The sequence below is a fragment of the Saccopteryx leptura genome, chromosome 11, assembly GCF_036850995.1.
Source record: "Saccopteryx leptura isolate mSacLep1 chromosome 11, mSacLep1_pri_phased_curated, whole genome shotgun sequence".
Classification (NCBI taxonomy): domain Eukaryota; kingdom Metazoa; phylum Chordata; class Mammalia; order Chiroptera; family Emballonuridae; genus Saccopteryx; species Saccopteryx leptura.
The window spans coordinates 10,088,593-10,114,900 of record NC_089513.1 but is presented as its reverse complement, the minus strand read 5'-3'; the positions used below and the strand labels follow the sequence as shown (position 1 = coordinate 10,114,900).

The window sequence follows — 26,308 nt, the reverse complement described above, 5'->3', positions numbered from 1 at the left end:
TGCAGGCAAGTCAGGTGGTAAGGAGACTTCTTTGATCAAGGTGGGGGCTGGGGCACCGGCCAGCTGGGTGGTGACCTTTCTCTCCCGAATGTCCGAATGTCCGCTAGGCAATGGCCCTCAGGGCCAAAGCCTCAACCAGAGAAAGAAAACCCAAGGGGACCCATAGGTTCCTATTATTTTTATGTGGTTACTTTTACTTTTCCACTGGAAACAGCGACCCCCCCCACCCTCCCCTGGACTGGAGTTAGGTTCCTGGAAGGCATTGCCATTTGGCCCAGGAGTCTGGGCTCCGAAACCAAGTTCACCACCTCCATCCGGCTCCACTGTCAGTATGGGACCAATGTCAAGTTCCCCAGCCTCTCTCCAACTCAGCTCCCTGACGCGCGGGGCACCAGAATAAAGATGCCCCTCTTTCAGGACTGCTGCAAATACTAAATGCAAACGTGAGTCCAGGGCTCAGCACGCAGGGGGTCTGCCCGCGAGCACAGGGACTGGGGAGGACTCAGCTGTGTCCCCCATATCATTTCTCCCTCCGTAGGGCCAGGGCTCCTGTTCAGTTGAACAGGATAAAGAGACGTCTTACTGCCTCTGTTCCCTTTTCCCTCATATTCCGTCCTTTGCCCTTGCCCTGGAACTCACTGCCCTAGCACACTTCGGATCCACCACGACTGACTTTGGATACACCCCACTGGGAAGCCCAACACTTGGGACCGGAACATTATTTTATTAACAGCGAGGAGAGCGGCACAATTTGATAGACGATCCTCCTCCCTCGACGCCATCTCCGGCCGCTGGAACGACAGGGGCCACGGCTGACACGGAGGGTATGAGGGAAACACTTAAAGAGGCAAAGAAAAATTAAAGGGCGTGGCAGAGAGAAGAGTCGGGGTATCCAAGCCCAACCCCCGGCGTGGACACCAAAGGGCTGGAGTCTTTCAACAGCCTGCATAATAGCACACGTTCCTGAGGAGTGAGCCTCCATGACAACTAAAACCTGAGTCGATGTTCACAGAAATGTGTAGGGTGATGGTCCACTAAAAGAGTTCCCACTTCGGATTTTAACCCTCCCACTCCTTCCCACGTGGCCGATGGGAACAGGACCGAGTCTAGCGACGCACAGTTCTGACGGCCAGTCCCTTGGTCCCACGCCTCTTACTTCTCCCACATCATCTGGTTCCCTGCCGCATGGACTCTGCTACTCGTGAACGAGAAGCAGGAACGGCGCCAGCACCCACGGACCGGGCAGTGAGAGACGGGAAGCGGCCTGCCCAGAAGCGTGCCCACAGGGCGGAAGGCGTGGAGGCAGGGGACCGACCCTACGGGGCCAGGGCTGCAAGGCGGTCAGAGGGAAGAATGCAGACCCTCACTGATGACCCGCGAAACAGAAACAAAACTTCAAGGTGCTGGCAGAGCGCCAGGGTCCTCGAGGGGGCTGGGAACACAGCTGTGTGGCAGGTGAGCACTCCGGGGAACGTGGCCCTCCAGGTGGCTCCAGCCAGAACTCCAGCTTCTCCTTCTCAATCTCAAATCCACAAACACCGGGAGGCAATCAGTGTGACCACTCATGCGCTCCCAGAAGAGCCCATGCTAAGGTGGGCCAGGGACTGCCGGGCAGGACAGCAAGAACGCAGAAGGAAGAGAAGAATGAGTGTCTGTCCTGCAACAACTGCTGCATCTGCAGAGGAGCAATAAGACAGTAACAGCAGCTACCGGCAACTGAACACAAGACATTTCTCCCATTGTCGCATTTGATCCTCTTGGTAACCCTAGGCTCTACGCCAATAAACCGTTTAAACTTTTCGTCCAAGATTATAGAACCCAACAGACAGGGGTGAAGCCAGGGTGAAAAGTGAGCTTGGTCTGACTCCAGACTCTGTTTCCCAAGCTCTTCTAACTAAGGATTCCCTCGGAAGCAACTTCACACACACACCCCTGCACGATTCCCTCGGACACAACTTCACACGCACACCCCTGCACGAATCCCTCGGACACAACTTCACACGCACACCCCTGCACGATTCCCTCGGACGCAACTTCACACGCACACCCCTGCACGATTCCCTCGGAAGCAACTTCACACGCACACCCCTGCACGATTCCCTTGGACACAACTTCACACGCACACCCCTGCACGATTCCCTCGGACACAACTTCACACGCACACCCCTGCACGAATCCCTCGGACACAACTTCACACGCACACCCCTGCACGAATCCCTCGGACACAACTTCACACGCACACCCCTGCACGATTCCCTCGGAAGCAACTTCACACGCACACCCCTGCACGATTCCCTCGGAAGCAACTTCACACGCACACCCCTGCACGATTCCCTCGGAAGCAACTTCACACGCACACCCCTGCACGATTCCCTCGGACGCAACTTCACACGCACACCCCTGCACGATTCCCTCGGACACAACTTCACACGCACACCCCTGCACGATTCCCTCGGACACAACTTCACACACACACCCCTGCATGGGGAGGAGGGTTTCTAGTCTAGGTGTGAGGGCAGGCTCCTCACACTATGACTCAAACCCCACAGGCTGTAAGAGAAAAAAGCTGATAAATGTGATTACATGAAAATAAAAGATATTCTGGCTAGTGGGGGAGGGAGAGAAGCTGTAAACAAAGACAAATGACAAAGCCAAGAACTATTTGGAACATAAATCACAGACCAAAAAAAGCTAATTTCATTAATACATAAGGAATGTCTATAAATCAATAAGAAAAGATCCCACAAAGCCAAACGAACCGTCCACTAATATAAAACAGAATCAGAATAGTTCACAAACACATAAAAAGATGCTGAACTTGACTCATTTAAGAGAAAGGAGGTCTGAATGTATTAGGATCAGTAAATATCGGAATGTCTTCTTAAAACGCACTGGTGAGGGCACGAGAACAGAGGCATTCCCATAAATCACTAATGAGAAAATAAATGGATATATCCGCTCTGAAGACAATATGGCACTATCCATCAAAATTATAAATGTACTTACCCTCTGACCCCAAATTCCAATTCCAGGAATTTGCCCTGCTGATAAAGCTCATGCGTGTGTAAAACACTGCCCATAGGAGACCCATCTTTGCAGCCACGTTTGTGCTAGCCAAAGCTGGGGAGCAATCTAAATGCCCAACGATAGGAGACTGATGAAATAAATTACGGCATCTCTCTCGAGAATGGCCTATTATGATTTAGCCAAAGGGAAGAGGAAGCTCTTCATGTATGTATAAGGAACAGCCATCTTCTGTTTCTCCTCTTGCACTTTCTCGCTGCTGTTTCTTAACTCACAACCTCATCATTTCTTCCTGAGATGCTGCAAACAAATGCAAATGGAGAAGGGCAAACAGAATATACTATCACAGATGTAAAATCCATGCTGTAGTGTTTACCTGTATGCCTAGATGTAGCCCCTGGAAAGACACACAAAAGCTGGGCGGCCGAAGTTGCTACCAGGGAGAAGTGGGTGAGATGTAAGCTTAGGAGAAGACTTCCTAACCTTGGGTCTTCTGAATTTAATAATATGTGCTTTTATTATATAGTATATACATAATACATAATAATATGTGCACATAGTATATATGTGTGTATATAATTTACTTTTAATGTGTCACATATATACACACATACACAAACGTCTATGTATCAATATGTGCCACCTACAAATTACATATATACACACATATATAGGTACAGATATATGCCCCATACAAATAAAAATCAAGGTGCCAAACAGTGGTCAAAGCTTCTTCTCTCCCAGCCTTGCAGCCAGCAGGCCAGTGAGAGAAGCTACAAAACAGCATCCAGCACCCACCCCCAAAACCAGCCCAGATGAGGGGTTAGGACATTGGATCCAGAGGGGGCTCCCCTACTTACAGCTGTATGACCTTGGGCAAGGCACTGCACCACTCAAAGTCTCAGTCTCCTCACCCCTAAAATGGAGATAATAATCCTTCCCTCCTGCTGAGGTTTCAGGAGTAAATAAATGAAATATATATGTAAAGCCCTTAGGTCAGTGCCTGGCATTCAGTAAAAATATGCAAGTGTTTATTAAATTAAGTTTACTTGGTTGGTTGGAGATGACGTCTCTGAAAGGTGCCATGTATGCCGAGATCAGAAAGGTCAGCAGAAATTAGACAAGGAAAAGGGAAGCGAAGGAAAGCAGAATGTGCCACTTAGAAAGAATGGCATGTGCAAAGGTCTAGGGGTAGGAAATGCACTGGTGTCTCCAAGGACACAGGTAGCTATGAGGATGGGACAGTGACTAAAGGAGTAAGTACGGGCCAGTCAGGACAGTTTTCCCCGTGGTGGGACAGGCTGCAAATGAAGTATTTCAGGCAGGGGAATTCCATGATTGAACAGGCTTTCTTAGAAAGAGTTCTTTGGTTACTGTCTGGAAGTCAGTTGGAGAGAGGCAAAAACTGAGAGGCAGAGAGGCCACCTGGAGATTGTTGCAGCATCTCAGGAAGAAATGATGAGGTTGTGAGCTAAGAAACAGCAGCGAGAAAGTATAAGAGGAGAAACTCGAAGGGGCTTGTTGATGGGGAGGGGGTGGGAGTGGGGTAATTCCCACAGTGATTGTCACCGGGAAGGGGGCGGGGCCTGGAAAGGGTCTGCCTAGGGCTGGTGGTGGGTAGTATGTGGGCTCTTGACTTTCTGCGGGAAAGATTTCACAGCCAGAGTCCAGCTGATTTTGAGAGTCTGTTTATTCAAGCTGGGCACAGCAAAAGCAGGAAGAGCCCAGGATAGAAGCAACGGGGTAGAGCCCGAGTGGGGCTGCCCTGGCTCTCTGGGAAGTCTGAGAAAAAGGGACCTTGGGGCAGGTTCAGGGCGTCAGCCCAGGACAAGCTACCATTGCCCACTACTCCCCTGGTTGCAAGTCTTGTGGGGTCCCACGGAGTCTAGCAGATGCACACCTTGGGGGAAGAAAGGGGAAGGGAAAGGTGTGGGCATGCTCCCAGGAGAAAGAGCACTGGTCAGGCTTTGTAAAGGCTGGGAGTTTAGGGGAGACCTCAATTGAATATTCATCAGCTTTTCCAGGTGAGCTTTTCAGGCTCACGGTTTCCAATGACGGGTCTGCACCAGGGCAGGTCTAGCTACATGACCAGGATATGCCAGAGGAGGAAAGGCCACCCTGGGGGGAAGGAGGTCCAGCACCAGTTTTGCCTGTTGCTAGGCACCCAAGGCTTTCCACCCTGGTGACCCTCTGTATCTGGCTGGAAAGTGCTCGGCCAGTTTGTTCAGCTCTGTTTCCTCATTCCACGGGCCAGGGAACCTTCCCAGCTTCTTATTAACCTGCGCCCTTAGGACTTGGTCAGCTTGGAGGCCTGTGATGCCACTCAGTGAGATAAGGGGGGTCAGACACAGGAGCTGGCCAGGGAGGACGTAGACGGCAGGTCAAGCCCCTGACTGGCTGCGGTCCAAGTGTCTCATAGGTAATGCGCAGTTAGCTATAGGCGTCGGAATCCCAGATGAAGAACTGGCATTGGGGATCCAGTTTGGGGAAGTATCAGACGAATTTTTAACACTCTGGACCGTGGCTAAGGCAGTGTGCATGAAATGGCAATGGTCCCTTTGATCTAAGTAAGAGACTCTGAGAAGATACACTTCCTGTGATGCAGGTAAGACCGGTGCTCCCTTCCTCCCTCCCTCTCCTCCTCTCCTTCTCTTTCTCCCTTCTTACTTCCATTTCTCTCTCTTTTTCTTTCTTCCCCCCTGCCTTCCTTCCTTCCTAAAAACATAAGAGGTTTCCTTAAATGTCTCACATAAAACAACTTATTTAGGACCAGTCCCAGCTTATCGGTGGTGACACCATTATTGTTTTCCAATATTCCTGCTGTGAACCCTGAGGACTAAGAAGGGTTCCTGGTAGCTAACGAGACTAAAATCAAAACAAAAGAGACAAAACAAAAAGCAGAGCCCAGCAGCCATGTCTGCACAGGGGCCTCTCACGCAAACTGTCCTTGTGCAGAGCAGCCTCTGTGCCGACCTGCCTGGGCACTGAGAGGCCTGCCTGCACCATGCTCCAGCCATCTGGGCCAGCCCTTTTAAAGGGGTGCCTGGAGTCCTATTTCAACTCATGGGACCCAAGCTCTTCCCATCCATTCAGAGCTGTGCAGCTCCAACCAATTGGAGAGGTTCCATTCTGACCAATCAGGGATTAGGGGTGGGGACTTCTGTCTATAAACACCAGCTCCCCACAAGTTCTGGGAGCAGAGCTTCCACCAACGACTGAATGAAGACTGTTTTCCTGTCAGGTCTGAGCAGACCAGAGTGGGGCTGCCCAGATGAAGAGGGGCCTGGCCCCAGGCAGCCTCAGAACCATGCTATTTTTACAGCCATGCTGTTTGACCACTGAGCTGTTTCCACTGAATAAAGTTTCCTTCTTCACCACACCCCAAATTGGGAATTCCTGTTGGCGTCTGAATTGGCGTCAACAACCATCAGTTGACACTGCCTTCCTTTTGCTCCTCCCCACATAGCAGAAGTCATGAGAAAGTTGTCACCGTCTTGTAGATCCAGCTCCATCCCATAGGGAGGAGAATCCCTGAAGACCTCATCTTCCCTTGTATCTGTCTCAAGAGGTGTACTGTCTAGACCAGGGGTCCCCAAACTATGACCCCGCGGGCTGCATGCGGCCCCCTGAGGCCATTTAACCGGCCCTCGCTGCACTTCCGGAAGGGGCACCTCTTTCATTGCTGGTCAGTGAGAGGAGCATAGTTCCCATTGAAATACTGGTCAGTTTGTTGATTTAAATTTACTTGTTCTTTATTTTAAATATTGTATTTGTTCCCGTTTAGTTTTTTTACTTTAAAATAAGATATGTGCAGTATGCATAGGGATTTGTTCATAGTTTTTTTTCTAGTCCGGCCCTCCAATGGTCTGAGGGACAGTGAACTGGCCCCTGTGTAAAAAGTTTGGGAACCCCTGGTCTAGACGCTTCTTAGAAAGGGTGGTCTGTGGTTCTCTCCTGCTGAGGGTCTTCAGCAAAACCTCTCTCCCTCCTAAGAGTCCACCTACCAAGGGCTTTACCAAGGGACATTAGAACTTACTTCTCAAAGAGCATGCATTTTTCCAGTTAAAAAAAAAAGTTTAAGCAAGATTTCTGGAACAATTTAGCCAGGTGAAGTCTAAGGCCAGGATTCAAGAGTGCCAGTTTTGTTAACTCTCAAAAATGATCTTACACTCTCACTTTCAGTCTCCTGACCTATAAAACCGGGATTCGCTACAGGGTCACCTCGAATCTCCTGCCGGCTCTCAAGTTTTATGAGTCTAGATTTGAGAGGAGATTGGAATTGGTTTCATGACAGAAATCTTTCAACAATTCAGAACGGCCATTAAACATTCAAGGCAACTTCATTTTTGAGGGCTGTTTGATTTCCTGCCTGGGCAACAGACATAGTTCCATTCATTATTCACCAAGTGTGTGCAGTGGCCAGTGTGTTTGTCCCAAAGGGAAATCCCTACGAAGACAGTGCAGCAGGTGCTCAGTTTTCAAATTTCATACTTTCCCAAAGAAGTCATCTCTGTTCATGGCCTGAGGAATCCACTGCTGGGACCCTCAGGGAAAGAAAAAAAAAAGTGGCATTCCCACCATGGAATTATTCTTCAATCTGTACCCACATAAACGATCGGCCTGCTTTTTTCAAATCGAAAATAGGAAGTTCAATCTACCAAGAAATGGACACTATCTTTTCCTATTTGTACAGATGTATGTGACTTGTGTGAGAGCAAGGAAAAAATATAGACCAGGAGACCAAAAGCTAATAACAGACTCCCGACTTCCCTCTCTGACAGAGGCCATGGGGTCATGCAGATGAATTCAGTTATGATAGCAAGGCAACCGCCATCAAAAACTATCATGAGCTCAGCACAAAGAAAAAAATCAAGGAGGGGTGGCCATTTTTTATCTAAAAAAAAAACCCTATTTTTTTTTATTATGTCTTTCAAAATGTGATTTTTTTCCCTAGAATCTGTGTACTTTTAGTAAAAAGCAACATATGTCAGACTTAATTGACTTAAAATATTGTATCTTACAAGATATCATGTAATGCACCCTTACAAATCGAAGCCGGATTAGATTAGTTTGAAATACATTATTCTTAAAATTTTCAGCCCAAATCGGATTTCAGCAATATGCTTTTGGTAATTACATAAAGGAGAATATTAGGTACCTTCTAACACTGATAGCATGTTTACTGTTAATAACACAGCAATATGGAAATTAGATATCTAATTTACTAGAAACCAGATAGCATTTACTGGTGTTTGGAGAGGGTGGGGCAGGGGGGAAGCAAAAATAGGCTTCCATATTTGAAATTTGTATAGATATATATTTATCTTTCTCTCCAAATTTTTCTTTATACCCAACAGCACTCAAAATAAGGGAAAGGATAAATTAAACCAGATAGCTATTTTACCTGTTACTTTCACAAAGGTTAAAAAAAAAAGGGCTGATGACTATTCACACTAGTGACTGCAAAGGGCAATTTGACAGAGTCAACCACAATGACAGGCACACTCACTCAGGGTGGCAGCAATTTCATTGCGAGAGTTTCTTTCCTATTGCTGCACAAAATAAAACAACACAAAGCAATTCCCTGCATCACTGTCTGTCCCGGAAAATATTAGAAACAGCCCGCACGTCTATCAGTAAGGGACTAGTTCATAAGCCTTAGTACTTTAATACAATGTAACCTTAAGAAAGAAAGAGGAAGCCAGCTCTTCACATTGATGTGCCTCCCTCTGTATAAAAAAAAAAGGAGGGAATGAATATATACAGATATGCACACTTACACATATGTATATATATACATGTATAGTGTATATATATATATATATAAACACATTTTGAATTTTGAGCCCTGTGAACATGTTACCTGTTGAGAAATAAATTATCAAATGTAATGCTTATACTACATAAACATATACCGATATATACATGTTGAATTTTGAGTCTTGTGAACATGCAACCCATTGAGAAACTAACAACTGAAATTTTTAAGAATAATGTATTTCAAACTAATCTAATCCGGCTTCGATTTGTAAGGGTGCATTGCATGATATCTTGTAAATAATAATAGATTGTTCACTGCAAAGCAATAAATACACACTTATATGTGTCGCTGCTTAACAAGGACTTAAGGACCACATTTTTTAAACACCCAAACATTGAGGCCAAGTTCGGTTTTTAAAAGAGCCATACGATTAAAGCTACAAAGAATAAAAATGAGGTGCTCTTTCTCTTTCCATTCTTATAAAATAATAAATGACATGTAACAGTTTGGAGGAAAACCAATTAAAGGGACATAAATCATCATTAACCCCTTCCCCAGATGAATGACAGAGAGACACATGTTCTAATTAACACTGAGCAACACGGTGTTAAGAGCAGTTTGTAATGGAAATGAACAGATGGCAAACAAGCATATGAGGTATTGGGACGTAAGAAAGAAAACTTGATCTGACACTGAAAACTTCAAGCCACCAGGAGAAATTGTACCTGAGTGAAAAATCTCTAAAAATAAGGATGTGCTCCCCTATCCCACTCTCTCTAGTTGTTAGGCACATCTGGTTTTGCTGCTGGATTCGGTCTCCGCGAGGCAAAAGATACCCCACTCTGACATATGAAAACACTCCCACACACCAACCAGCCAGCCACCTTTTTACAACAGAAAGATTTCCTATCTCCAGGCCATGAATGGCTAAGTTATTTCAAACCAATCTAGCATTGCAGTTCAACAAGAGGTTTTGGACACCATTTTGGAGTTTGATGTAACAAGACGTGACCTGGAGGTTTATGCATTAACAACCAGCCCTTTCCTTTCCTTTGAAACAGATTTATGACAGAAGGCAGAGAGAGAGACAGAGAGAGAGAGAGAGAGAGAGAGAGACAAAGATCCCTGGGTTGAAGAAACCCTCCTGGGGCCCATAGAGCAGGGACTAACGAGGTCACGCCTCCAACTTCTCTTTGCTTAAGTGCAGAAGGAAGGCATCCTCTCCTCCTGTTTTCAACTTCATCCCAGCCTTAGACTTTCATCTGGGAAACGAGGATGCCACAAGCAGTGGCAGTTTCGTGAGCTGAAGACTAGGCAAAGGACCCAGTGACCGACTCCACGTGGGAAACATCAGCGGAGCTGACGGATACTATTTCTCTCTGTCCCCACTGACACAGGCTGGGGGGGGGGGTGGACTGCACATTGCAGGCAGGATGCTCTCCCAAAGGCGTGATGCAACCCTGAAAAGTAAATCTGTTCACGATCCAAAACCAGAATCTGGTTTCTGCGAATTCAGAAGGACAGACGCCAGTGGCCAACACACTGTCATTACAGAAGGTACATTGCATTTACACATATTTAACCATGATCGACACTTCACTGTCTTCTGTCTTCCTTGCATATCATGCTTTAAATGTACATACTGTAGTGGACAACAGTTGGATTAAAAAAAGATAAGACTTTGAGGAAATATCAGATACAGTTCTTGCTCTCCATGCAAAAAGCAAAAAGGGTTTTTTTTTCTGTATGTGTGATTGGTTTGGGAACTCCAAATAACCAACCTAAAGAAAACAGGCAGATAGTGGGCTAATCAGATTATTCTTAGCTATATCAACAACACTGAAGGCTAAGAATTGTTAAGTACAAACAGTTCATGCCATCTGAAATTCTGGACCTAAACCGACACTTTAATTCATGTTTTTGAGAAGAACAGACATATCATATACATATCTATATGTACACAGCAGATGTAGGCAGACATTTTATACAAAGCAGACAGTTCCCGCTGAACTATCATTTGAAGTACGTATTGGGATTCAAACTCAATTCCATTCTCTGTCTGAGACAACAGGCTCCTCTGGCTACAGAGGATATTTTTAAATATAAAAACTAATTACCCTATCTCACTGCCTATAAATTCAATTTCTATTTCTGAGGCTGCTCTGTTGTACGTCTCTTGGAAGCCCCATAGCTTGATGGCTTGTTTACAACCTAGTCTCAAATCACAGGAAAGACAGGGGTCAAATGAAAATAAGCTTGCTAACCTTTTAGGGGGTTCTGGTGATGCAGCAACGTTTCCATAGTGTTATCGATATATAAAAAATCAAGTCCCTTTTCCATGAAAGGGTAGTCCCTTTTATGTGGCAGACTAGATAGATAAAACATAGAGACCCACTGCTGGATGCATAAGGAATGAGGCTAATGTTGCTGTCAGAATGGTTTCTCTTGGTTAGATTTTCCCACAAAACCAACCCACCAATGCACGTGGAGAATGCACCATGCAAACATTGCCAACCAGAGTCCGGGTTCTGCGTGGCATCAACCCTACTAAGAACGTCCAAGGCCATGCTCATTCGTGACAGAGTAGAGGTCCAATGAACAGCCAACACTCTCCCTCCTGAACCCTACCAACTCCTTAAAATGAGGGTCCTTCAAAAACACGTCAAGGAAAGCAGATGAACAACTACAATTTACGCTTACCAGCGGGGCTGGTGGAGATCAAAAGCAAACCAATGATAAAGAATTAAAACAGCGTGTGATTATACATATATATATAAAATCCTTCCTGTCTTTTCTGTTCTCTCAGTGTCGGGTACATGAGCCCAGCTGAAGGACTGCAGAAAGGTCCTCGTCAAAACGCTGCCCTTAGATTCTTAGCAAAACCACCAATTAGCTGTTCAACCGCTGGCCATCTCTCTGATCCTTTAGACCGTACTTTTCTTATCTGTGAAATGAGGGTGTGAAACAAGGTGACTCTGAGGTCCCTTTCAGCTCTGGCTGTCCATGGTTTACGATCAAAGGCTGTGGCCACCGCCTAATTCTGACCACCTTCCCCCTTGGTCCCCCCCAAAGCTTCGCCTGGCTCACTCCTCCCAAGCTCCACCCACACATATGGGGTGCTCTGGGCCAGCAGTCCAGGCTGTGGACAAAGACAAGACCCTTTTCCAGACCTTCCTGATCAAGACGCTTTCTGTTCCTTCGTTCTGTAAGCTTCTCAGATCAGGCGCACGGTAAAAAGGAGATGAGGATGAGCTAGAGCCACCGAGGGGGTGCACCTCCAAAAGGAAGAGCACAGGTGGGAGGAGGAAAAAGCCGTGTTTGGAGACTCTCTGACTTCTTTACACCAGATGGGACCTAGAAGCCATTTGCATCTGGTCCTTCCTCAGCCCTATCTTCCCATCTCCCCCAGGCTTGGGAAAGATGGGACGGGATTTCCTTTGCCTTCTGACTCAAGCAAAATTCGGACTATTCCTTCAACGCCTAGGATTTCACACCCCGACTTCTGAGATCCTGGTAGACCTTGATCAAGGCCCATCGGCCATGGGAACTGACCTTTTGTGAAGGTATTTGAAATAACACTTTCCCACACTGGAAAGGTCAATATTTGAATTATTCCCACCCTTAGTTTTGAAGCAATAAAGTGTTCTTCAACCCGCGGCATATCAGCAAAGGCACTGGGTGTGAGGCCAGCCTCAGGCCCCACCCTCATCCAAAGGAAGAAATGTTCTGGCACCTGGCTGAATCCAGGTTATCTGTCCACCTGTCTGATGAATCGAAATAAAAGTTTAATTACTGATATTAAAAAAAAAAAAAATTCCCAGCCCGGCTACACCCAAGAGGTACAGAACGCTGTCCAGCTATAATGACATTCGGGGATGCAACCCTTCGGTCACCAGCACACTCAAGAACTGACACAGTCTGCCTTCCTAGTTCCATGTGGGCTCTCTGGGGAAGCAATTATTTGGCTACTATGGTATACACAGGCACTACCTCGCTCCAGTGTCCTTTGATATCCAAAAACCTGGAAATAATGTTTGATGGCCTAAGTTAAGGGTGAACTGAAGACCACAGAGTTGCTGAGGTTGTGTTACATGATGTTAGATTTCGTTAAAACCCACATAACATCAATGATATCAGCTTCCACTCCTGCCACACCTTCTCCCACGCACAGCAAGGAGCCAGCAACACTACCCTTACCATCCCCCACCTCCGACAACCATGGACCCATCGGGAGCCACGGGATGGCAGGGAGTTTGGACCTGTCTTTCTGTTCTGGTGCTGAGCAGGCTCTAGCCTGAGAGCTGTCTCTTAAACACACTTTGAGAGTGCCCGGAGTCCCAGGACTAAAGGACTCTCATTGTTGTTGGAAAATAAAGGATTTGCTTAAGTAGTTTCATGTGTAAACAGCCCAGCTCGGAGTAGCGTGCCCACTCCATTATGTGTCATTTTCTCTTTTATTGTTTGCAGTTTCCAGTTTAGGCTTTATCCAATTATCCATCTATTGTCTGGCAGGCCCGCACGGGCATTCGAGTTACAGGAAATGCTTCTGTGATCGCAGGCCCAGAGCAAACCCCGGAGCAGATGGCGCCACCAACCGCCACGAGGGTGGGTGTGTGCCAGAGGACTGGGCTCCGAGGGAGAAGCCGCCTGGCGAAACCGCCCAGAGTGAAGTTCAACTACAAAGCTCCTCAGGACCGCGTTGCACGGACCTGTTATTTACTGTAGGAAGGGGAGTAAAGGCGAGATGAGGGGTGTGTGTAAGGGTGGGGGAGGGACGCTGTTGAAACCTGCCTGGGTGACGACAGACTATACCGGCTCTTGTAAAGGGTTTGAGGCACAAAGGGCACCATGGGGGTGCCATGCTGCAGGGCACAGCAAGGTTCTGCTGAGATGCTCACAGAGGCCCTCTGAGGGGCCTTATATTTTAAATTCTCCCGCTCTGGGGCAGACAGACGGACGGACACCTAGGTGGGGAAGACTGAGTTCAGCTCAGTTCTGCAGATCTCTCTGGGGAACGATCCGGCTGGGAAACACAGAAACCTCAGTCTCCGTTCATGGTCAGGAGATGCTGACAACCGAAGTCAGATCCTTCACTTCCCTGCTTATGACTGCCCCCGGGCTCCCCATCACACACACAACGAACCCCAGACTCTTAGCAGGAGCCCAACGGGCCCCACCGAATTCTCTGTGGGAACAGGACTGCCCCAGGGGTGGCTGGGAGAACCGCGGGATCCGTGTCACGTGGTAACTGGGGGTCATTAGTGGCATTTAGAGCGTAGACAACCTGAAATGCATAGGATGGTCCAGCACAACCAAGAGATGTCCCACGTCCCCCATGACTGTCCAAAGCCCACCAGACATTCCTTCAGGTGAAAAAAACTAACGTCATGTATAGCTCAACGTCAAGTGTTTTCCCCGTGATTCTCATCAATACCGCCTTTTTAGAAACGCAATGGGAATGATGTGCTCTGTTCTGTGCAGTGCATTGCCAAGAAGCACTCACCTCTTCAGAACTATACTGCTCGCAAAAATGAGAGGATATTTCAAAATGAATAGGAAGCGATAAATAAAGAAGGATTTAATTCTTTAATTAAATAAGAACATCAGAAAAGCAAACGACAAATCAAAGAAAGTTGTTCAATTATGCAAATGAGATACAAAACTACCTTTCATTTCAGTGGTGAAAATGCACTACACAAAAGGCTAAAAGTATTGGGAGTATCTGCACATCCCCTGGTCCCCTAATTTTTGTGAGCAGTGTAGCACATCACCAAAGATGACACTGATGGTCACTGAGTCACCAATGTAACACATGTGCAGCCATCTTCCTTCATGGCTTCCATATCCACAGTGATCCTATCTGGGGGTGTAAAACATGACCTCATACCTCATCGTCATGACTTCCAATTTCAACACTGATATGCTCAAATACTCGTAACTTGACTAGAACGGACTCTTTTTTTTGGTAGTATTTCTTTTCTAGGACCGTTAAGGTATCATATTGATGGTCTGTAATGATGTAGGCAGGTTGGTTGTTATTTCCTACAAATTTCACTCCAGTAGAGAAAAACGAGTGCTACTAAATACCTGTTATAAGAAGCGAGGTTTGGGTCTGGCCAGAGCTACCTCCCTTCACCTGTTTCCCAGCACCTCCCTCTCACCCCAAGCCGCCCCTTGGCGAGTCTGGGAACGGCCCAGCCCCTGCGTGTCTCCCCGACTCCACACGGCCACCCTCCTCTTCCCTTTCTGTCCCCTTGACCTCTTTTATCTTTCCATAGACTTGAACAACGCCTCAAATTAATTTTTCCATTAATTTTATTAAATTTATCGGGGAGACACCGGTTAATAGATTATATAAGTTTCAAGTGTACATGTCTATAATGCATCAAATGTATATGGCATGTGTGCCCACCACCCAAAGTCAGGTTTCCTTCCATCCCCATATATGTGACCCCCTCTACCTACTTATACCTCCCCCTACCTCTCTTCCTCTCTAGTAACCACCATACTGTTGTCTGTGTCTGTAAGTTTTTGTTTGTTTTCTCAACATTAAATTTTATATTTAATTGTTTATTGACTTTCTCTGCTACTAGAGTTAAGCTCTAGAAGACCAAGGACTTGTCTGTCCTGTTCCCTGGCACCAGGAACAGTACCTGACACAAAGAAGGCACTTGTTAACATTTGCTGACAAACTGAGGGACAAACAGACAGACAAACTGAAGTTTGATCCTAAAGGGCTCAGCTTCCCCACGAGTCAGCAAGTCTTCCCATTAACCACTGCTGAAACACGTGCTCTTTCTTCCACCAATCATGTCTCTCACGCTGCCCCCCCCCCCAACCTGGTGAACCAGCACTAAGAGGAAAAGGAGCCCATGAAAAGGAGGAGGGTGACCTGTTTTAAATAATCATCTTTTCAGGACAAGTTATTTTTGTGTAACATGATAAACTGATCCTAAAACAGAAACCCAAAAGGCCAAACACAGCCAGGATATGTCTGAAGAAAAGAAGATGAGGCAAAGAACATATTCTACTGAATGTCAGGATGGCAAGACTTCTAAAGCTATAAGAAGTAAGACATTGTGTCACTTGCACAGGTGGAGGCAAACAGACCAGTGGAACAGAATAGACAGCCCAAAATCAGATCCCACGGATACTGAACTTACTTTTGGAAAATTCTAAAACTGTAGAGAGCATTAGAAAAAAATATGTCCTCCCTCCAGGAAATGGGACTGAGTTGATTGGACATCTATATGGGAAAAAAGAAAAATTTGCCCATTCAGTTCAAAACATGCATATTTATAAGTCAATGCCAGGTGCATTATATAAATGTGAATGGCAAAAGAATAAAATTTTCAGACATTAACATTAGAGGATGTCTTCATAATGTTGGGACAGGAGAGGTTTTCAAGCAAGACACAATAAGCACTAACCATAAAGGGAGAGAGATAAGGAAGGCTACACTAAAATTCAGAACTTCTTTCTATCAAGATCATGAAAAGGCAGGGTACAGAGGATTTTTACAACTCATGTGACTGGTGAAGAGTTCTCTATCCTGGATATACAAGAAGCCTTACAAGTCCAACAGAAAAAGATAGGCAATCTAGTTGAAAAGTGGGCAAGACACTAGCATGGGCATGTCACAAAAGAGGACAATTGTTAAATACGTGAAAAGCAACAGTAATCAATAATTGGTAATGAGAGAAATGCACAACAAACAAACAAACAAAAAACCCTTAATGTCACACCACTATAAACACAGCAGAATGGCTAAAATAAAGAGACAAAAATCTAAGTTTGGAGTTTGGTGGTAAGAGTAAATCCATCCAACCATCTTTGGAAAACCGACCGGTGTTCCATCTACGACAACTGTACTAGTTGGGATGAGCCCAACAGAAATGGGGTATATGCATGCAGTAGAATATTAGTCAGCTTTAAAAAGGAGGTTCTGATACACACAACAACATGGATAAACCCTTGAAGGCATTCCGCTGAGTGAAAGAAGCCAAACACAAGTATAATTCCACTTACATAAGGTCCCTAGAGTCATCAAATTCACAGAGACAGAAAGTAGAAGGGCAGTGGTCAAGGACTAGGGAGGGGAGACTGCTGAGTTAGTGTTTAATGAGGAAGGAGTTTCTGTTTGGGAAAATGAAAAAAAAAGTTCTGGAAATGGGTTATTATGATGATTGCATAACAATGGGATTGTTCTTACTGTGATTAAATTGTACATTTAAAATATGGTTAAAATAGTAAAAATTTATGTTGTGTGTGTGTGTATGTGTATCAGAATTTTAAACACCACTTTAAAATAAAAATACATAAATGACAGCAATTGTTATTGTAAGGCACATCCACAAACCAGAGAGGTTTGTTTCAACGCTCGGAAGAGCAAAGGTGGCACCTATCATAGGGACAGGGCTGTCTGGTTGTTGATAGTTATTGTTTTTAATCACCCTAGCCAATACTCAATTACGGTTTCCCTAAGTTATCTCACTTTCCATCCTAACTACCAACAAGGATTTCTAATGATAAAGGGTGAACTCAAATTAGTCCATAGCAGTAACTAATATGATCAGGTTTACTGTCAATATTATCTGAGTAGTCTATCTGCAGTTTGAGGTAGCCCACAGCTCTCATAAGATAAGACGAGCTTAATGCCGATCAGGTAAATTAAAGATTAGAGTTGATTAAAAGGGCATTAATAGTACCTGACGACTCATTTCACGTAGGACTAGTCTCCCCAGTCTTTGACATATATAATTAGGAGAGTTAAACTACGGGTCACCCCTTTGATGATGTGTAAGGTGAAATTCTAATGATCTTTAAACTGAAATTCCAACCCATGAGCTACAGCCAGTAATTCTTTCCCTCGTGTGCCAAAAGGATCAGAATTGACCCTACAATTGTATCAAAAACTGCTTCCAATCTGCAGAAACCCAGATATGCGCACAACAAACAGCCTGCCCTGACCTTGGAAAAGGATTGGCCCCAACACCCACGTTAGCCCCTGGTTGAAGCAATAAGAAAGTTGACTTCCTTTCCTTTCCTTTCTCTCCCCTCCCGAAGAAAGGTCCAATTTGGAAAGCATGCGAACAGAACGGCAACCTCCGTCTCGAGGTCAGCTTTACCAAACATCTACATAACATTTCAAGTGTCACGGCAGAAACACGAAGGCGGCATTCCGACCCACTCCATAATCCACTAATGACTTCTGTGAAAGGCACAGAATCTTTGTGATCATCCAGAGCAAGATCATGAATGTCAAAACACAGGCCCTGGCTAACAGAAAAATGCTTCATAAACGGCAGTTAAAAAAAAATACAGAGTTGAATGTGCACAGTCCGTGGAAGCCGTGTTATCCCATCTCAGCTGCACAGATTTTCAGAGAGCCAAAGATTCCGTTCCATTTCGTAAATTACCGAGCTGCACCAATTCAAAATTTCTTCTGAAACTCAATTCCCAGGCATTTGGCTTTTGTTCCTGGGATTTCCACTGCTTTTAGGGGATCCAGCTTTAATGGGCTCTTTCTGAGAAATCCTCCCTCGGTTCTGAGAAGTACTTTTATTGAACGCTCCATTTAACTTCATTTTGCAATTAATGAAACTTTCAAGACATATTTCTCCCTCCACGTTTTTCTTTTCTTTAATTCTAGTTCTTTTTTTTTTTTCTTTTCTTTTCTTGCCTTTGGGTAATTAGGAGCAGAAAAGTACTCCCACTAGGAACTAAAGGCAATAAATATGACAACAAAAACACCCAATGCCAAAACAAATGTAATCTGCAAAGTTCTGAAAAGCCCATCTCTCTGAATTATTAAAAACATTCCGTGTCACTGCGTAAAGATCTTTGGTCGCTAGCTACTCAACGGGTCACTTTCTGACTTAAGCAAAATGCACCCAACGGCACAGCTTTTCAAAGGCTTTCAGTCTTCCTTGACAAGAATACTTAACCTTTTCCAGTCTGGAGGCTCAGCTCCTGCCCGCCCCATTCAACTAGTTTCATAAAAAAACAAACCACAAATTTAGTTGTTTATTTTCTTAGCCTAAAAATGTTTGCGTGGTTAACTGATTGCAAATGTACTGAATCTGGTCTTCTCCTTTATAAGTTTTAAACAAATAATCATCGGGCGAATCAGCCAGGAATGATCTCCCGCTGGTGAGATATGCATCCCAACCTAGAAACACGACCAACCAAAAAGGATGCCGTGTCCAGAGATCTGGGGTTTCTCCATGTCACTTATCCCTGCATCGTGGAAAATACATTCCAATCACTTTCCCAGTCACCCAACGCACGACCCCAGGATTTCCAGTTCAATCATATCCCTAGGAAGTCACAGGGCCCCGTTGGTAATGGATGAAACCGTCAGGCTCGGTTCTAGGAAGCAAAGATGCATTCAAACGTGAGAATGAACTGCTCCCCCGGGAGTCTTTACACTTCCTAGTTTTAGGTAGATCAAGAGCACATTTAAAATAAACTTGGCCTTTGTTTCCTATTCCAATGGAAAATCTGACTTCAGACTCTGCAGCGACAAAAAAAGAAGCCCGACTTTGCTGGGCAACCAGAATCCAGCTTTTGTCACTGTCACCGAAGCAGGCCAACAAAAGGGGTCCCCATGTGCCGCTGAATGCGCGGAAATGTGGTGTTGGCGGCCTCTGCCTGGGAACACCTGGGGAGCTTTAAAAAATTCCGATTCCCGAGTCCTACCCTTCACCCCCGGCCGGATATTCAGATTTAAATGGTCGGAGATGTGGCCTGGGTATTCAGGCTTTTAAATGTCCCCGGGGGTGATGACCACAGACCAAGTTGAGAACCTCGTGCCATTGTCTGTTGGGGCTGGTAGAAGACCATAGGCTAGATGGCTTATAAACAAAAGAAACGTGTCACAGCTCTGGGGGGGAGGGTCAAGACCAGGGAGCCCGCAGGTTCGGTGTCTGGGTTCCCAGAGAGCCATGTTCTGTGTCCTCTCATCTTTGGAGCTGCGAGGGGGCACTCTGGGATCTGCTCTAAGGGCACTAATCCCCTGCAGGAGGGCTCCACCTTCAGGACCTAATCACCTCCAAATACCATCACCTGGCAGGTCAGGATTGAACGTATGGATTTGGGGCTGGGGAGGGGCACATCATTAGTCTATAGCAACCAAAAAGTTGGTCAAGATGCCCCTATTCCATTTCAAGGTAAGAGCCAGTGGGGGCTCCCTGTGGACGGGAATGTGTGAGATGAAGGAAGCCAGAGCCGAGCTGAAGGTACAGGTCCCCTAGAAAGGCCCAGTGCCCAGCGGTCAGCCATGGCTTCCTCCCCACTAGGAAGCCTGAGAGTCCCCCACACAGGTAACTCGGCAGGAGCCCAAACGTCACACTGATCGCAGTCTCCCCTACTTGGAGACCCCAAAAGTAAATATTCCCAGGATCTGAGAGGTCCCAATGTTGTTCAGAGTCTTCACAGGTCATTCTCAGGAAGGGGTTCTTGCCAGGAGGTCCTGGGCCAGCTGCTTCAACCGCGGCCCGGGCAGTGCTTGGAGCTCCCACTGCTCAACAGGGACTTTAAACAAATTTGTTATTTTGAAATTTTAAATCCAAGAAAGGTGCCTTCAAATCCATGCCTCAAGAGCCCCAAAATTCAGAGCAGAGACCTCTGCTACCCTAGTCCATGGAGCAGCTTAATTTAAAATGGCCTGGGGGCATCTTGATGACATTGTTTGGTTGTGGTATACTTGGGGTTGAGGTGGGGGAGAAATGTGGGTTTTTACATAGAACCATCCTCCCTTGGGGCCACAGGCTAGGCAGCTCTGCTCCAGACTAGGAGAACCCGGAAGGCCACAGGGCTGGCTCACAGCAGGCTCCACTCCGGCGAGTGCAGATGGCAGGAAAGGGGAAGGTGTTGCTGGCCAGGGGCTGCTGAGCCTCTGAGCCTCTCGGAGGAGCAGGGCTGTATGGCAATGAGCGAGCCCTGGGCTGCTGAGCCTCTCGGAGGAGCAGGGCTGTATGGCAATGAGCGAGCCTGTGAGAGACACGCCCGCCACTCCTCTCCCGTCCTTACAGTGCTGTGACCATGGAGGAACTAATGTCACTTGTCTAATATGAACCGAGAGCCTCTGACACAGTTCTGGGGGGGGGGGGGGGGACAGAGACCCAGATGAATAATTACAGTACCAAACCTATTGTACTTTATATAAACAGAGAGAGGACGTACACAAAGAAGAAGTTACTTCTAATTGAAGGGGAAACAGTATTCAACAAAGCGAACTTGAACACAGCTGGAGCTTGAGAGGGGGCAGAGGTGGTGGAGAAGGGTCAGGAAGTGGAGGAGAGAGTGGGAAGTGAGCTTGGTGCCAGCCAGGGGGTCCCTGTCCACCAAGTTAGAGAGTTAGATTTGGCTGACAATCAGGCCCAGACGCACTGATCAACTATCCTACAGCTGACCAATCAGTGGAGGCCGTGACCCAGAGGGACCACAACCCTAACTCCCTGAGTCACCATGACTAATGATTTTCCCCCTTTATAACCTGCCCATCCCCCGCTCGGACCTATTGGGAGCTAGGTCTTTATTAACTCACCTGTCACCTTACTTTCTTTGCTGAAAAAAAACAAGTTAGGGTTTGGAGAAATTTAGGACTGAGCGGTGGAATGTGAGAGGAGCTGGCAATGGCACAGACTCATGGGAAGAGGGCCCACTTCCTTAGTGCCAGCACCCGGCCAGGCACAGCGTCCCTCACAAAATCTTCAGGATAACCCACTGCCCAGAGGCCCCTTATTCCCACGGCAGATCTGGGTCTCCTGACTCCCTTTCCCACGTGGAGACCATTCGAGGATAACCTAGCAGTTCTAATGGAGATGAAGGAATGCAGTCTGGAGGGCACATTCCACAGCGGCTCTCATCCTAAACCTCCTTGGCAAACACCTCTTCCCCCACCGCTTTTCCCCGGGGTGGCTGTTCTCACCTCTCCCTTTCTTCCTTCTCTCCCACCCCCATAGCTCCAGGGCACCCCCTTACAGCAACTTACAGCTTTTCTGGTTTCCCCATCAATCATTCAAATTAGCAAGACAAAGGGTCCTCTTCAGGAATCGCTCTTAGAAAGTATTAGAAATTCTTTAGGCCAATATTTTATAGTCTTGCCCACTCATACACTAACCAGGAAATGGAAACTCAGAGAAAGTAAGGATTTCTCCAGGTCGAGAACAGGTGTTTGAGGGAGTTATTACCGCACTGAGGAAGAGAAGGGACTGGGAGGGTTGGGAACAGGTGCTCAAAGAGAGGGTGACTAATTACAGGACATTTGAAAAGGGGCAAAACTTCCATAAATGGAGAAGAATCAGAGGTCGTGGGGTGGGGGCTAGTAACTGTTCTATGTCCTGATTACGGTGGTGGTGAAGGAGGGAGAAATGTAGGTTTTATGCATCTGTCAAAACTCACCACACGCTACACAATAAGTGAGTTTTACTGTATGTCAAAAAAATAAATTTCAAAAATAATGACGGAGACTGGCTGAGAGGTTATAGAATAGTCAAGTAATGGGAAGCTGAGTTACAGCAGTAGAGATGTTAAAAGAGAGAGGTGGGGGACCTAGGAGCGAGCAGTCGCTGAGGTGAGAGTCCGACGTGTGGGGCGTAGGTGAGAAAGGAACCCAGGACGGTAGACAGCAGGTTGTCAGAGCCGGCAAGGATCTCCAGGGAACAGCCAGGAAAGGTCTGTCTCCCAGATGAGAAAACTGAGTTGCAGATGATTTCAGGGTTTGGGGTTTTGTCTGGGTGGGTGGTGACATCACCAACCAGACAGAACAGACACGGAACAGCGGGCTCAGGGAGGAAGTTGATGAGTTCACTTTTTGGATATTTTGAATTTGGAACATTCGTGTCACCAAGATTTCTTTTTTTAGGTTTCGGGAATTTGAAAACAAAATGGTTAGGTTTTGGCGTGGAAAGCTGTCTCTTTCCCCAAACACGGTTTTCACTGCAGTTATAATAGAGAAAAGAAACTCGTGGCTGTAGAGTCCTAGGTGAAGATGGCACAAGAGATTAGTCTAAATTTGTGTGCATGTGACCGACAGTCAGCCGAAAAATCACAAATCATGATACCAGTCCAATAAAGATTTCAGGCACATTCTTCATTAACGTGTGTGCCATTAACACTACTATATTTTCATGTAGCGAGTTTGTTCTTCCTTACCCATGACATACTAACCAAACTTAGAAAAACAGTTGCTTCCCATTCGTATTGGTGCCAGGATTGTAACTCACTGCTGCTTGGTTTTGCTTTTGTTTGATCACAGATGGCAAATAACCCAAGGAAGATGAGCATCGACGTACTAGTCAACTGACAGCAGCCTAGCCAAGTGTCAGTGCTGCAGACAGGACTAAAATCAAGGAGACGTTTGTCACTCCTTCAGAGCAATTTGCAAAACAATTTGATGGAACAGTCAGGCAGGGGGAAGAAGGAGACTTTTCAACACCCTCACAGCCCCTGGGACATGTAACCAATTTTGAGAGCCAGATCTTCAAAGTTACAAGCCAGCAAGAAGGCATAATGTTCCTGGCTGTAGCGTTTATTCACAGAACAACAAAATAGAAAGTTAATAACATTTAAAAGAAGTGCTTCCTGCTTTTTCAAGAGCCCCATAGGGTGAAGGCAAAGATGGTGAGTCTTAGGAAGAAGCTATTACGTGAGCGCCTCTAAGCAAAGACCTTTGTTTTACTCAGTGTTGTAGACAATGCACTGTAGCAGGCTTTCAACATACAGTTGTTGAAAGAATGAATGAAGCTAGGAGAGAGGGAAAAGTCAAAGCGAAAGATGATAAAGCCTCCTTCCTTCCTTCTTTTCTTCCTTCCTTCCCTCTCTTTCTCCCTGCCTCCTTCCTTCCTTCTTTCTTTCTGCAAATATCATTGAGTGATGACTAGTGCTAGACCGTTTTCAGGTATGGTGGTGGATATACTAACGCAGAAGACACAGCTCTGGGTCTCAACACATTTATAACTCGGAAAGGGAAGGGGAAAAAAGAATAGTAAATATTTGTGTATCAGAGCAATATCAGCGAGCATGTCAGAAAGCCTGGGACGGAGGCACAAGAAAAGGCTGGAAGGGCGGTAGAGGCTCAGAGATCAGGGGGTCACTCCCAATAGGGACACCTTCATCCAGGAGGTCTGAACCTTAAAGAATGAAGAATTCTGTAAAACTCAGATGGAAGCAGAGTATTGTGGGGGGATAAAAACCATCTCCAGAGCAGAGAAGACAGGATGGATCTCAGGAAAAGGAAATCTTGCTAAGGAGTAGCAGGGACCACTGGACTCTGAACATTCCCAGCCAGAGAAGAACTTGAGCATAGGATCCCTTTGTCTTGTAGGAGAGGATAACCCCCCCACCCTTTTTAACCTGGAAAGAACTTTAATGAAAACTGCTATAAAGCATAAGGTAAACTGGAGTGAGGAGAAAGCAGAGAGGTTAATGACATCACCCAGGCAGGAATCAGTAAGGGGGGGGGGGCGGCAGGGAGATTGGCGGGGACTGAGGAATAGTGGGGCTTGGACTCCTGGTGCAGGAAGCAAGCAGAAACGGTCCAAGTGCATCCTACGTTTCGAGCCCGGGTGATCAGGAGAACGGTGGTGACGCGAAGACAAACTGTTGAGTCCAGGAAAGGTTCTGGAGGGCTAGTGATGAGTTTAGTCCTGAGGGAACTGTTTAGATCACGGGTTAAACTGGAGCTGCCAACAGGAAATCCAGGTGGAAAGGTGGGCTCATCAGGAAACAGTCTAGAAGCAGGACGGGAGCTGGCAGGAATACCCACTGGAGAATCTGCTGCATAAAGGAGATGCTGCCGCTGTAGGGGCAGAGGAGGACCGGAGAGAGAGGGAGAGAGAGAGAGGGAGAGAGAAAGAGGGAGAGAGAGAGAGAGAGAGAGAGGGAGAGAGAGGGGGGGGAGGAGAGAGGGAGAGAGGGGGGGGGAGGAGAGAGGGAGAGAGAGAGAGAGAGAGAGAAAGAGAGAGAGAGGGAGAGAGAGAGAGGGAGAGAGGGAGAGAGAGAGAGAGAGAGAGAGAGGGAGAGAGAGGGAGAGAGAGAGAGAGAGAGAGAGGGAGAGAGAGGGAGAGAGAGGGAGAGAAAGGTCAAGGTAAACAGTAAGTCTTAAAGGACATTATAAAGCCATTTACTCAACGTATCCCCCAGAACACATTTTTCAAGGCAAAAGAGAATTCCTAAAACTGGTTTTTAATTTGAAATAAAGAAAACTCCCCATTCAGAAGGAGGGTAATAGCAGTAATTCTTTTCAACAAAGCTCAACTAAACCCCCACCTCACCTGCCCCCCACTCCTGCCGCATTTGGAATTCCACTGGAGAGAGACAGCAAGCAGGAGGGGGTGGAAATGCACCCATTGCTTGGAAGGCTCCTCTTTCACAGGCTTAATCCGTGCTTCCCTCAGCAGGGAGGGAAATAATTGGGGGCTTATACAGGTAGGTACTCCTGTTTGGTAGAAGGCAGTGGAAACGAACAACCCGGTTCACATAACCTTCAGCCACAAACAGATGCAAAAACAAGGGGAGATATGAACAACTGTGTAGGACGAGTGTTCCTTTCTTACTCCCACCGCCATCCTGCCTGTCTCTTTCCCAGGTCTTTATCAACGCCTCTCAAGAGCCTCTGAGATGTTGATAAAGCGGCTCCTTGTATCTGCCGACTCCTCCACAGAAGAGAGACGCAGTCTAGGGACCGCACCTTCCCACCTCTGCGTGGGACAAAAGCCCGACTTCTGCCCCCGCCCCCCGGCACCCACAGCTGTTTTCCACAAAGAGAAAAGAACCCCACCGACTCAGCTGCCTTTTTGAAGGTAGCTATCCTTTTCCTGTGGCCTAATTTAGCTGCAGATTGAGAAGCGCCAAAAAAGCAAAAAGTGGATAAGGTTTTCGAAAGAGTTACTTTTAGTCAAGATGAAGCTGGTTTGGTGCCAAGGTCAAATGCTCGAGGTGTGGATGCTTTGGTTTCCGTTCCTTTTTTATTTGTGGGAGGAATCTCTAAATGATTCCCAACATGTATTATTACATGATTATGAATATATATATATATATTCTACATTTAAAAAAAAAGTCAACACCCTGCTTATCAAAGACTCACGAGACAGTGTTGATGGGGACATGCCCTATCTGGACCACTGCTGTCTCCTACAGCTGGATGCTCCTTAATAGATCATTGCTCACATGGGAACCAAGACTCATCCAGGGGCCCCAGTCCTGCGCAGGAACATCACTGACAGACAGTCACACACACAGAGCTCCCACCCTCCTGGCGACTGCAATGTAAACCAAGGAGGCTGACCCCAACCTGTGCCAGCGCTGGAGAGAGCAGTCACGGCCACAGACAGGTGAGCAAGAGACCGCTGAAAACGACTTCGTTCACTGGAAACCCTTCCGCACACCATCAAACGAGGTACTTTTTTTCTTTTTGTCTTCAGCCATTTTTTTTTCAAATGCTGAAAGAACTTTTTAGATGCATCCCTTTCTCATGGAGGAGAAGCAGAAGGCCCACTTACGAACACAGTTAAGACA

General features: G+C 46.4%; 1 protein-coding gene across 3 annotated transcripts in view; it reads right to left on the bottom strand.

Annotated features, from left to right (window-relative positions):
- The window catches only part of BCL2 (BCL2 apoptosis regulator), a 174,270-nt gene that overhangs the window by 121,817 nt on the left and 26,145 nt on the right, over window positions 1-26,308 (bottom strand). Inside the window, exon 3 of one of the 3 annotated variants that reach the window (XM_066353512.1) lies at window positions 20,912-24,590. The exons of the other annotated variants lie outside the window; for them this stretch is intronic. Within the exon in view, the coding sequence (XP_066209609.1) occupies window positions 24,171-24,590 (420 nt within the window). The 3' untranslated portion in view covers window positions 20,912-24,170. Of the gene's footprint in view, window positions 1-20,911; window positions 24,591-26,308 lie in introns of those variants that run through there. 3 annotated transcript variants of the gene reach the window in all.